Source organism: Entelurus aequoreus, linkage group LG28 (genome assembly GCF_033978785.1).
Source record: "Entelurus aequoreus isolate RoL-2023_Sb linkage group LG28, RoL_Eaeq_v1.1, whole genome shotgun sequence".
In the NCBI taxonomy this organism is placed as follows: domain Eukaryota; kingdom Metazoa; phylum Chordata; class Actinopteri; order Syngnathiformes; family Syngnathidae; genus Entelurus; species Entelurus aequoreus.
Window position 1 is genome coordinate 36,122,049 of NC_084758.1, and position 13,886 is coordinate 36,135,934.

Sequence of the window (13,886 nt, forward strand, 5' to 3'; positions counted from 1 at the left end):
CCTCTTCAACTCCAGCTATGATTTGGTCAAGTCTGTTCAGGTCATTGTGGGAGGTCAACAGGTCATCCACGTAGCTGTCTTCTTCAATGACTCTGCGTTCATCCTGCAGGTGAGTGAAGTTGGGCAGACTTGCAGTTTCCCTCATGGCCAATTGAGCAATGCAGCCAGCAGGTTTGTCGCCCATATTGACTCTGGTGACGGCATACTCACTGATTTCCTCTTCTGGGCTGTCTCTCCACAGGAACCTGTGCAGATGCATCTCTCGCTCTTCCAACCAGACAGAGTTATACATCTTTCTGATGTCGCCCAGAGCTGCGTTCACTCCTTCTCTGAATCGGAGCAGGACAGCTCTGATGGGGTTGAGAACATCTGGTCCTTTTAGGAGAAGATCATTCATGCTCACTCCGTTGTATTTTTGGCTGCTGTTCCAGACAATACGAACTGGTGTAGTCACTGAATGGGGATTTGGCGCCACCAAGTGGCTGACATACCAAACTGGTCCTTTCCACTTCTCCATGACTTCATTGGTGAGTTTTATGGCTGCGCCTCTTTGGACCATTTCATGGATCTGGGTGGAATATGCAACTTTCCAGTCTGGGTCTTTGCTCAGTTGCTTTTCCATTCTCAAGAAGCAAGCTTGGACTGCTCTTTTGTTGTTGGGGAGAGAGGCTGGATTTTCAGTCCAGGGATATTTGGCATCCCAGTGTGGAGTTGAGGAGTGAGAGTCCTCCATCTTGTAGGTGAGTCCTCCTTTAATGATCTCAAACTCCCTCTCCTCCGCCAGGGTCATGTCCTTTCCTCCTGGAGGACAGTTTCCACACCGGCAGCTTCCACGTTTCGGCTCACATGCAGCTCCGATGCTGTCCCAGTGCCACCAATCAAGAAATTCACGGTTACTGGCAGATGTAGTTGCGTGGGCCACATCGTCCTGCTGTAGCCGGCCTGGCTCAGACGCTGGGACTGTGATCTCTTGGTATCGGACAGCAGCGGTTCTCATGGAGCGGGCAAAGTGGGTTCTTGACTCATATGCTGCCACCTCCACTTCTTCGAGCAAGTCAGGGTGTGCTCCACCGACTGTTTTGCCCAGGGGCTCTCCCATAGGACAAGGTCACCGATGACTTTTAGTCTTTGGGGTGCGAGTCGTCCCTCGCGATGGCTTATGAGGAGCTCGACTACCTCTGGTCTTTCTAACTCCTCAAGCTGGACATCTGGGAAGAAGCTTTTCAACTTTTCGGGTTCAGTTGCTTGATGGACCTTTGCAATTTGCTCCAGGCCATAGCAGACCAGTTGATGTGCTCGCTCAGTCCCCTTGGGAGTCTTGACTCGGACCTTCAGGAGGTACCTTTTCGTCCTGACTTTCATTGTCATGCCTCCAACTCCATGTACGACCAGCGCTATGTCTTCACTTCTCAGGCCAAGTCTTTCGGCAGCTTTGTGAGTGATGTAATTTGTGTCGGATGCCAGGTCTATAAGTGTGCCAATCTTCTGACCTGCGTTAGCTGTGACCATCATCAACATCATCATCACTGGTAACTCAGCCAGCCCAGTTTCCTTCAGCAGTTCAGACTGGCCCGCTGATTTGAGAGTCATTGAGGCTCGGTTTGAGAATGCCTTTCTGCCCTTCTCTGCCAGTTCTGGGGCAAGTTGTGACAAGAAGGCCTCCTGTTCCTCAGTGAATTTACCTTTTCCTTCTTTTCCTCCTTTTGCACCTTTGCTTCCTTCTCTTCTGGCCTCTGCTGTTGGGCATAGGAAGTAGTGGTGGTCAGGTGTGCCGCTTGCCCTTTTGCAGTCTTGGTTTCCGCATAGGAAGGTGTCTCTGCAGTAGCCACCTGCGTCGTGATACCCAAGACACTTCCTGCACGCTCCCAGCTTCTTCAGGGCCATTTTCTTCTCATGTAGCTTCAAGCCTTTAAACTTCTTGCAAAAGTAGATCTTGTTGGTGTGCCCACCACCACCACAAATGCCACAGACCTCGTCACCATCTTTACTCGTAGCCCTGGTAGATGCAAACTTTCTTTCTGGCTTCTTCCTGTCTGCTTCTTCCGCTTTGTCCACCAGCTTTAGTTGCTCGAGTCGTTCCAGTATTTCCTCCTGGCTCTTTAGGAACTTTAGGAGCATATCAAAATGGTTGTCTGGGGTTACACGGTTGGTGGGCTCAACCATATACATCAGCCAGTCTCTTTTTATGAAATCTGGTAACTTGCTTTCAATCGACCTGATGACGAGGGGGTTTCTGATGGCTCCAGAGTTTCCTAGCTCCGTCAGGTCAGCCAGGGCCTTCTCCACAGCTTGTATTAGGTCAATGACCTTCCTGGGCTGGTTCCCCTTGACTTGTGCCATCTTGTCCAGCGCTTCCAAGATTTCGACTGTGATCGTTGATTTGTTGCCGTACCTGTTTTCGAGGACCCTGAAGATATCTGTTGCTGTGGTGTAGGTGGACAGTCTTAGTTCCTTGGCAATGGAATCACTGACGCTCTCCAACAGCTGGATCTTCTTTACCTCTGGTGATCCAGTCGGCTCCCCTTGTTTCTGGAGGCTCTCCCAATCCTTCTTCCACCTGTGAAAGTCTATTTTGCTCCCATGGAAGACTGGTAGGGATGTAGGCTTTATCCTCACAATGGGATGTGTTGGTTGGCCAGGTCGTCCTCCTGCACCTTGATCAGCCAGCCTCCTGGATGTGGCGAATTCAGCTTTCCTCAACTTGAGCCTGTAGTGAGCTGCTTTCACTTGTGTTAGTTTGTCATCCATCTCGTCCTTTAAGTGCTGAGGGATCCATTTCTCCCAATGGGCCATGGTATGGATGGTAACACTCACCGTCTCATTCAGCAGGGTGAGGTAAACGTCATAGCCTTCCACGTTGTTGCTTTCAACTGCTACATTTTCAGCCCTTTGAATGGCGTCCTCTGCCTCGGAAATCGCTGCCTTCAACTCAGTCTTCCCGTATCTTCCCCACAGGTTGATCTGGACAATGTCCTTGATTTCTGCCATCTTATCTTCGGCATCTTTTATAGTTGCTCGGATGTCATCCTCCTGCTGTTTCTCGAGCTCCCCATCTGGGTCATCCTTCTTGACGTCAGCCTCCAGGCCAATCTTGAAGTCCTCGTTGGCATCCAGCAGTGATGTGAAACGGTCGGCAAACTTGGCAAACTCCTCTTTTAGTTCGGATTGCAGCATGGTGCCTGCTCCTCTGGAGATCAGGTTGGCCACTCTGGTCAGGTTCCTCTTGGCTGTCGTCCTCTCCTGCTTGAGGATCACGGCAGTCTTCCCCAATACCTCTTCGGCCATCTTTATCCCGTTTTCTCCGGCGTCCACAGCTCCCCTGGGTCTTGAGGCCTTTGATCTTCACTGTCCAGGGCTGGTCCGTGGTTAACAACTGTCAAGTTCCACTTATTGACTCCGTAAAGGACACCAGGACAACTCGGATTTCCAATTGATCAACTTTATTTATCCAACTTTTTGGCTTTGTTGGTTTCTTTTCTGTTGATCTTCATTCAATCAGGTTGTTAACCTTCGAACACAAGTGTTAACAATGGAAAAACAATATATGTACAGGTATTTACAAAAAGGTTCAAATTCAACTGACTCAAACAGGTATTATTTTTAAAGTTAAATTTGCAAACTTTTAAATACCATTGTTTAAACTTTTAAATTATCTAACATTACTTTTCAAAAGGACTCTAGACACTTAGATTAAATGCATGTGAATGCACTGTCAAATTAACCAGTTTCAGTAAAATGAAACAAGTAAATCAGAAAAGTAGTTTTAGTCACTTTAAAGAAGTCAAAATTAATTGATCATTTAATTTAATCAATCAATCGTTTAATTACTTAATCGTTCACTCAATTAATCATTTAACTAATCATGCAATTAAGTAATCAATCATGTAAATTCATTACCATGATGGAACTGAGTAAATCCACCAAACGGAGTAAAGGTAAGTAAAAGGTAAGTATAATTAGCTTAATTAATAAGGTAGCTTAATTAGTAAGGTAAGTATAAAGGTAAGTATAATTAGCTTAACTTTAAGCAAAAGTTTTAACATTTTTATCCTTCAACTTTGCTTTTATCTTTATTACTTTTAACTTTGAACCATAATCTTTGACTTTTTATCCCTTTAAATTGAGCTTATTTAACAATTCAATTAACTCAAGCTTTTTAATTATCAAACAGTAAGAAAATACCCAGATGCAATCAATGCTCAAGGTTGGAGTAAATTTGCTGTGGTTCAAACTAAAAACAATTTAAGACAGGTAAGTAAACCAACATGTCAAGGTGAGTTTTAACAAATAAGCATTTCAGCATATTGCAAAGTGGGTATATTCACCGACCATTGGTGTGTTGGAAGTCTTTTAAAGATGGATCTTGTAGATTTTTGCGTCTTGCCGCTCTGCTTGCTTGCATGAAATGAGACAGCACCACCATTCCTTAACAGCTGCCTTGAATCAGCCAATTGGTGGCCATCTTGACCTTGGTGTTCTGGGAAATGTAGTTCTTTCTGGTACTTCACCAAGGAGTAAGATTAAGGAGGAGACAGCTCCTTACTTCCAGGGCAGGGACACTTCATTCACACTGAGTTTCAACTCCACAGTGGAAAGTTCCTATAAACACTCTCCGCAACCTTGTGGACAGCCTTCCCAGAAGAGTTGAAGCTGTAATAGCTGCAAAATTTCTCTCCACCCAAGACGATCCCCGGCTGGCCCCGCTATGGACTGGACTCTCACACTATGATCTAGATCCACTCGACGTCCACTGCACCGGTCACCCAGGGGGGGTCCCCACATCTGCGGTCACCCAGGGGGGGTCCCCACATCTGCGGTTCCCTCCAAGGTTTCTCATTGTCATCCCATTGGGTTGATTTTTTTCTTGTCCTGATGTGGGATCTGAGCTGAGGATGTCGTTGTGGCTTGTGCAGCCCTTTGAGACACTCGTGATTTAGGGCTATATGAATAATCTATGATTGATTGATTGAAAATGTGGACCCACATCATATTGACCCCTATGGGTAAGAAATGGGATGGCACTTCATAATCAGAATTAATAATCCCAGAGGGATTATTAAAGTAAATTCATATGTGAGTCAAGGCCGGTGGCCAAATACTTTTGGCAATATAGTGTATATACGTTGTGAAATTAGGTATTTACACATGAAGATGTAAAATATTTATTTACATACCTTAATTGTTTCCAAATAATGTCTGTAACACGGCAGTAAAACGGCTGAAGTTGTACTTGTAAATATTGACACAGTTATTAATCCATGTGCTCGGCCGATGTCACTCATGGATGATCGGTATGGGAGTTGGCTGCATAACATCCCTGATGTATGAAATCCATATGAATTGTAGCTTTTTTTCTAGTTGAAAAAGCATCAAAAACTGCCAGTATTCTACTTGCTGCTGTCAAAGTCCAGCAGTTGAATCATGTGATTAATGACAACAATCCTGCACACACTAAGATGAATCAGGCTGTTTCAAGGCTACACGGTCAGTGATCACATCAATAATAGTTTAGTACCAACATAAGTGACTGCTGTGCTCGCTGGCTAATTTCACTCCAAAGTACATCCTGAAAGAACTTTAGATAAAAATGTTACCAAGTTTTGTGCAAATAAATGACAAGCCTTCAAGTAAAATGTTTTTAAATGTTCCCTAGATGTTATTCTTATAATAAAATTGCTTTTGTGTACAAATCTTTTCTTAATCCAATAAAAAATAATGACATATTTAAATGATGAGTTTATTGTGCGTGTGAGTAAAGATGAGATATGATTTGTGCACAGGTGGGTCTAGACTACTCCAACCCTTACCTGAGCCCCTTCCGAGAGTTCCAGCGTTGGAAGCACCATCCTTTTGTGGCCCCCACTTTGGAGGGAGGCAGCAGGATCGCTTATGGGGCCCGCGCTTTAAACGAGGGCGGCTTCCAGGTAGGACTGCTTGTTGTTCAACCAAATGTCCTTGTTGACGTATTCAATGTAAGGACAGTAATAATTATGAGTGTGACGTATTCAATGTAAGGACAGTAATAATTATGAGTGTGACATATTCAATGTAATGACAGTAATAATTATGAGTGTGACATATTCAATGTAATGACAGTAATAATTATGAGTGTGACGTATTCAATGTAATGACAGTAATAATTATGAGTGTGACGTATTCAATGTAATGACAGTAATAATTATGAGTGTGACATATTCAATGTAATGACAGTAATAATTATGAGTGTGACGTATTCAATGTAAGGACAGTAATAATTATGAGTGTGACGTATTCAATGTAATGACAGTAATAATTATGAGTGTGACGTATTCAATGTAAGGACAGTAATAATTATGAGTGTGACATATTCAATGTAATGACAGTAATAATTATGAGTGTGACGTATTCAATGTAATGACAGTAATAATTATGAGTGTGACGTATTCAATGTAAGGACAGTAATAATTATGAGTGTGACATATTCAATGTAATGACAGTAATAATTATGAGTGTGACGTATTCAATGTAAGGACAGTAATAATTATGAGTGTGACGTATTCAATGTAATGACAGTAATAATTATGAGTGTGACGTATTCAATGTAAAGACAGTAATAATTATGAGTGTGACGTATTCAATGTAAGGACAGTAATAATTATGAGTGTGACGTATTCAATGTAAGGACAGTAATAATTATGAGTGTGACGTATTCAATGTAAGGACAGTAATAATTATTAGTGTGACGTATTCAATGTAATGACAGTAATAATTATGAGTGTGACATATTCAATGTAATGACAGTAATAATTATGAGTGTGACATATTCAATGTAATGACAGTAATAATTATGAGTGTGGGCGAGCTTGTGATGATAGAGAGAGGATAGTCTCTTTCATTAAAAAATCCATTAAAGGCAAAAGGTTGCTGAGGTCAGCATTGTAGGGTAGTACGGTATATCAGTATTAGTATAGTACCGCGATACTAATGAATCATATTCCGTACTATACCGCCTCTGAAAAGTAGCGGTCTCCCCCCTAATGTAAAGTATCAAACAACAGAAGAATAAGTGATTTTAACAGAAGTGTAGACAGAACATGTTAAAAGAGAAAAATATAAAAAATAAGCAGATATTAATAATCAATTTTTACAGCTTGTTCCTCATAATGTGTACAAAATAATAGGTGTATAAATGACACAATATGTTACTGCATATGTCAGCAGACTAATTAGGAGTCTTTATTTGTTTACTTACTACTAAAAGACAAGTTGTCTAGTATGTTCACTATTTTATTTAAGGACTAAATGACAATAATAAACATATGTTTCATGTACACTAACATTTTTTGTTACAATAAACCCAACAATGCGTATTTTTGTGGTGCCCTTTATTTAGAAAAGTATCAAAGTACCGACAAGAATGGAAATACATTTTGGTAGAAGACTGCAGCATTGACGCAACTTGAATATACAGTTGTAGGATTTGACTGGGGTTGTCCTCCATAACTCCTCTGCTCTTTGGTCAGTCCGTCCCCAAGCTGACGTTCCCTGGAGGCCTGCTGATCGGCTGCAGCCCAGGCTTCATGAACGTCCCCAAGATCAAAGGCACCCACACGGCCATGAAGAGCGGCATGCTGGCCGCCGAGGCCATCTTCCCCAAAGTGACGGCGGAGAGTGTCCAGTCGGAGACGGCGGGTAAACCACTGTGACTTTCCTACAGCTTCCAGGAATAAAAAGTGTTGATCATCAGGGCTCCATGTTCCCGAGTACTCGGAGGCCTTGAAGGCGTCGTGGGTGTGGAAGGAGCTCAATGCTGTGAGGAACATCAGACCCTCCTTCCACAACTACTTTGGCCTGTACGGTGGCATGGTCTACACGGGCATCTTCTACTGGATCCTCCGAGGGAAAGAGCCCTGGACGCTCAAACACTGCGGTGAGTATCACCACACACCACTTGGTCCAGGGCGAGGTACCAGCAAGTCTGTCCTGGTTTTCAGGCCTGGATGCCGACCAGCTTAAGCCGGCTAAAGAATGCACGCCCATCGAGTACCCCAAGCCCGACGGGAAGATAAGCTTCGACTTGCTGTCCTCGGTGGCGCTGAGCGGCACCAACCATGAGGGCGACCAGCCCGCCCATCTCACACTCAAGGATGACAATGTGCCCGTGGACAGGAACTTGGCCATCTACGGCGGACCTGAACAACACTTCTGTCCTGCAGGTAAAATGTCAGCTAACTTTAATGTGTCACACTTTTACTTGCCCTAAAAGGGACCTAGGATGATTTTATTTGTAAGCCGAGTCCCAATTCTCCCCCTTAGCCCTTGGCTTTGTATGTTCATGTCAACCAAGTGGTGTCCCAATTCTCCCCCTTAGCCCTTGGCTTTGTATGTTCATGTCAACCAAGTGGTGTCCCAATTCTCCCTCTTAGCCCTTGGCTTTGTATGTTCATGTCAACCAAGTGGTGTCCCAATTCTCTCCCTTAGCCCTTGGCTTTGTATGTTCATGTCCACCAAGTGGTGTCCCAATTCTCCCCCTTAGCCCTTGGCTTTGTATGTTCATGTCAACCAAGCGGTGTCCCAATTCTCCCCCTTCGCCCTTGGCGTTGTATGTTCATGTCAACCAAGCGGTGTCCCAATTCTCCCCCTTAGCCCTTGGCTTTGTATGTTCATGTCAACCAAGCGGTGTCCCAATTCTCCCCCTTAGCCCTTGGCTTTGTATGTTCATGTCAACCAAGCGGTGTCCCAATTCTCCCCCTTAGCCCTTGGCTTTGTATGTTCATGTCAACCAAGCGGTGTCCCAATTCTCCCCCTTAGCCCTTGGTTTTGTATGTTCATGTCCACCAAGCGGTGTCCCAATTCTCCCCCTTAGCCCTTGGTTTTGTATGTTCATGTCCACCAAGCGGTGTCCCAATTCTCCCCCTTAGCCCTTGGTTTTGTATGTTCATGTCAACCAAGCGGTGTCCCAATTCTCCCCCTTAGCCCTTGGCTTTGTATGTTCATGTCAACCAAGTGGTGTCCCAATTCTCCCCCTTAGCCCTTGGTTTTGTATGTTCATGTCCACCAAGCGGTGTCCCAATTCTCCCCCTTAGCCCTTGGTTTTGTATGTTCATGTCCACCAAGCGGTGTCCCAATTCTCCCCCTTAGCCCTTGGCTTTGTATGTTCATGTCAACCAAGCGGTGTCCCAATTCTCCCCCTTAGCCCTTGGCTTTGTATGTTCATGTCAACCAAGCGGTGTCCCAATTCTCCCCCTTAGCCCTTGGCTTTGTATGTTCATGTCAACCAAGCGGTGTCCCAATTCTCCCCCTTAGCCCTTGGCTTTGTATGTTCATGTCAACCAAGCGGTGTCCCAATTCTCCCCCTTAGCCCTTGGTTTTGTATGTTCATGTCCACCAAGCGGTGTCCCAATTCTCCCCCTTAGCCCTTGGTTTTGTATGTTCATGTCCACCAAGCGGTGTCCCAATTCTCCCCCTTAGCCCTTGGTTTTGTATGTTCATGTCCACCAAGCGGTGTCCCAATTCTCCCCCTTAGCCCTTGGTTTTGTATGTTCATGTCAACCAAGCGGTGTCCCAATTCTCCCCCTTAGCCCTTGGCTTTGTATGTTCATGTCAACCAAGCGGTGTCCCAATTCTCCCCCTTAGCCCTTGGCTTTGTATGTTCATGTCAACCAAGCGGTGTCCCAATTCTCCCCCTTAGCCCTTGGCTTTGTATGTTCATGTCAACCAAGTGGTGTCCCAATTCACCCCCTTAGCCCTTGGCTTTGTATGTTCATGTCAACCAAGTGGTGTCCCAATTCTCCCCCTTAGCCCTTGGCTTTGTATGTTCATGTCAACCAAGTGGTGTCCCAATTCTCCCCCTTAGCCCTTGGCTTTGTATGTTCATGTCCACCAAGTGGTGTCCCAATTCTCCCCCTTAGCCCTTGGCTTTGTATGTTCATGTCAACCAAGTGGTGTCCCAATTCTCCCCCTTAGCCCTTGGCTTTGTATGTTCATGTCAACCAAGCGGTGTCCCAATTCTCCCCCTTCGCCCTTGGCTTTGTATGTTCATGGCAACCAAGCGGTGTCCCAATTCTCCCCCTTAGCCCTTGGCTTTGTATGTTCATGTCAACCAAGCGGTGTCCCAATTCTCCCCCTTAGCCCTTGGCTTTGTATGTTCATGTCAACCAAGTGGTGTCCCAATTCTCCCCCTTAGCCCTTGGCTTTGTATGTTCATGTCAACCAAGCGGTGTCCCAATTCTCCCCCTTCGCCCTTGGCTTTGTATGTTCATGGCAACCAAGCGGTGTCCCAATTCTCCCCCTTAGCCCTTGGCTTTGTATGTTCATGTCAACCAAGCGGTGTCCCAATTCTCCCCCTTAGCCCTTGGCTTTGTATGTTCATGTCCACCAAGCGGTGTCCCAATTCTCCCCCTTAGCCCTTGGCTTTGTATGTTCATGTCAACCAAGCGGTGTCCCAATTCTCCCCCTTAGCCCTTGGCTTTGTATGTTCATGTCAACCAAGCGGTGTCCCAATTCTCCCCCTTAGCCCTTGGCTTTGTATGTTCATGTCAACCAAGCGGTGTCCCAATTCTCCCCCTTAGCCCTTGGCTTTGTATGTTCATGTCAACCAAGCGGTGTCCCAATTCTCCCCCTTAGCCCTTGGCTTTGTATGTTCATGTCAACCAAGCGGTGTCCCAATTCTCCCCCTTAGCCCTTGGCTTTGTATGTTCATGTCAACCAAGCGGTGTCCCAATTCTCCCCCTTAGCCCTTGGTTTTGTATGTTCATGTCCACCAAGCGGTGTCCCAATTCTCCCCCTTAGCCCTTGGTTTTGTATGTTCATGTCCACCAAGCGGTGTCCCAATTCTCCCCCTTAGCCCTTGGTTTTGTATGTTCATGTCCACCAAGCGGTGTCCCAATTCTCCCCCTTAGCCCTTGGTTTTGTATGTTCATGTCCACCAAGCGGTGTCCCAATTCTCCCCCTTAGCCCTTGGTTTTGTATGTTCATGTCAACCAAGCGGTGTCCCAATTCTCCCCCTTAGCCCTTGGCTTTGTATGTTCATGTCAACCAAGCGGTGTCCCAATTCTCCCCCTTAGCCCTTGGCTTTGTATGTTCATGTCAACCAAGCGGTGTCCCAATTCTCCCCCTTAGCCCTTGGCTTTGTATGTTCATGTCAACCAAGTGGTGTCCCAATTCACCCCCTTAGCCCTTGGCTTTGTATGTTCATGTCAACCAAGTGGTGTCCCAATTCTCCCCCTTAGCCCTTGGCTTTGTATGTTCATGTCAACCAAGTGGTGTCCCAATTCTCCCCCTTAGCCCTTGGCTTTGTATGTTCATGTCCACCAAGTGGTGTCCCAATTCTCCCCCTTAGCCCTTGGCTTTGTATGTTCATGTCAACCAAGTGGTGTCCCAATTCTCCCCCTTAGCCCTTGGCTTTATATGTTCATGTCCACCAAGTGGTGTCCCAATTCTCCCCCTTAGCCCTTGGCTTTGTATGTTCATGGCAACCAAGCGGTGTCCCAATTCTCCCCCTTAGCCCTTGGCTTTGTATGTTCATGTCAACCAAGTGGTGTCCCAATTCTCCCCCTTAGCCCTTGGCTTTGTATGTTCATGTCCACCAAGCGGTGTCCCAATTCTCCCCCTTAGCCCTTGGCTTTGTATGTTCATGTCAACCAAGCGGTGTCCCAATTCTCCCCCTTAGCCCTTGGCTTTGTATGTTCATGTCAACCAAGCGGTGTCCCAATTCTCCCCCTTAGCCCTTGGCTTTGTATGTTCATGTCAACCAAGCGGTGTCCCAATTCTCCCCCTTAGCCCTTGGCTTTGTATGTTCATGTCAACAAAGCGGTGTCCCAATTCTCCCCCTTAGCCCTTGGCTTTGTATGTTCATGTCAACCAAGCGGTGTCCCAATTCTCCCCCTTAGCCCTTGGCTTTGTATGTTCATGTCAACCAAGCGGTGTCCCAATTCTCCCCCTTAGCCCTTGGCTTTGTATGTTCATGTCAACCAAGCGGTGTCCCAATTCTCCCCCTTAGCCCTTGGCTTTGTATGTTCATGTCAACCAAGCGGTGTCCCAATTCTCCCCCTTAGCCCTTGGCTTTGTATGTTCATGTCAACCAAGCGGTGTCCCAATTCTCCCCCTTAGCCCTTGGTTTTGTATGTTCATGTCAACCAAGCGGTGTCCCAATTCTCCCCCTTAGCCCTTGGCTTTGTATGTTCATGTCAACCAAGCGGTGTCCCAATTCTCCCCCTTAGCCCTTGGTTTTGTATGTTCATGTCAACCAAGCGGTGTCCCAATTCTCCCCCTTAGCCCTTGGTTTTGTATGTTCATGTCAACCAAGCGGTGTCCCAATTCTCCCCCTTAGCCCTTGGCTTTGTATGTTCATGTCAACCAAGCGGTGTCCCAATTCTCCCCCTTAGCCCTTGGCTTTGTATGTTCATGTCAACCAAGCGGTGTCCCAATTCTCCCCCTTAGCCCTTGGCTTTGTATGTTCATGTCAACCAAGTGGTGTCCCAATTCTCCCCCTTAGCCCTTGGCTTTGTATGTTCATGTCAACCAAGTGGTGTCCCAATTCTCCCCCTTAGCCCTTGGCTTTGTATGTTCATGTCAACCAAGTGGTGTCCCAATTCACCCCCTTAGCCCTTGGCTTTGTATGTTCATGTCAACCAAGAGGTGTCCCAATTCTCCCCCTTAGCCCTTGGCTTTGTATGTTCATGTCAACCAAGCGGTGTCCCAATTCTCCCCCTTGGCTTTGTATGTTCATGTCCACCAAGCGGTGTCCCAATTCTCCCCCTTAGCCCTTGGCTTTGTATGTTCATGTCAACCAAGCGGTGTCCCAATTCTCCCCCTTAGCCCTTGGCTTTGTATGTTTATGTCAACCAAGCGGTGTCCCAATTCTCCCCCTTAGCCCTTGGCTTTGTATGTTCATGTCAACCAAGCGGTGTCCCAATTCTCCCCCTTAGCCCTTGGCTTTGTATGTTCATGTCAACCAAGTGGTGTCCCAATTCTCCCCCTTAGCCCTTGGCTTTGTATGTTCATGTCAACCAAGTGGTGTCCCAATTCTCCCCCTTAGCCCTTGGCTTTGTATGTTCATGTCAACCAAGTGGTGTCCCAATTCTCCCCCTTAGCCCTTGGCTTTGTATGTTCATGTCAACCAAGTGGTGTCCCAATTCTCCCCCTTAGCCCTTGGCTTTGTATGTTCATGTCAACCAAGTGGTGTCCCAATTCTCCCCCTTAGCCCTTGGCTTTGTATGTTCATGTCAACCAAGTGGTGTCCCAATTCTCCCCCTTAGCCCTTGGCTTTGTATGTTCATGTCAACCAAGTGGTGTCCCAATTCTCCCCCTTCGCCCTTGGCTTTGTATGTTCATGTCAACCAAGCGGTGTCCCAATTCTCCCCCTTAGCCCTTGGCTTTGTATGTTCATGTCAACCAAGTGGTGTCCCAATTCTCCCCCTTCGCCCTTGGCTTTGTATGTTCATGTCAACCAAGCGGTGTCCCAATTCTCCCCCTTAGCCCTTGGCTTTGTATGTTCATGTCAACCAAGCGGTGTCCCAATTCTCCCCCTTGGCTTTGTATGTTCATGTCCACCAAGCGGTGTCCCAATTCTCCCCCTTAGCCCTTGGCTTTGTATGTTCATGTCAACCAAGCGGTGTCCCAATTCTCCCCCTTAGCCCTTGGCTTTGTATGTTTATGTCAACCAAGCGGTGTCCCAATTCTCCCCCTTAGCCCTTGGCTTTGTATGTTCATGTCAACCAAGCGGTGTCCCAATTCTCCCCCTTAGCCCTTGGCTTTGTATGTTCATGTCAACCAAGTGGTGTCCCAATTCTCCCCCTTAGCCCTTGGCTTTGTATGTTCATGTCAACCAAGTGGTGTCCCAATTCTCCCCCTTAGCCCTTGGCTTTGTATGTTCATGTCAACCAAGTGGTGTCCCAATTCTCCCC

General features: G+C 46.3%; 1 protein-coding gene across 1 annotated transcript in view; it reads left to right on the forward strand.

Annotated features, from left to right (window-relative positions):
• Positions 1-13,886, forward strand: part of etfdh (electron transfer flavoprotein dehydrogenase) — a 38,780-nt gene that overhangs the window by 22,896 nt on the left and 1,998 nt on the right. The window contains exons 9-12 of the mRNA XM_062039966.1: positions 5,781-5,924; positions 7,503-7,671; positions 7,727-7,909; positions 7,974-8,195. Of these exons, the coding sequence (XP_061895950.1) occupies positions 5,781-5,924; positions 7,503-7,671; positions 7,727-7,909; positions 7,974-8,195 (718 nt within the window). The remainder of the gene's footprint in view (positions 1-5,780; positions 5,925-7,502; positions 7,672-7,726; positions 7,910-7,973; positions 8,196-13,886) is intronic.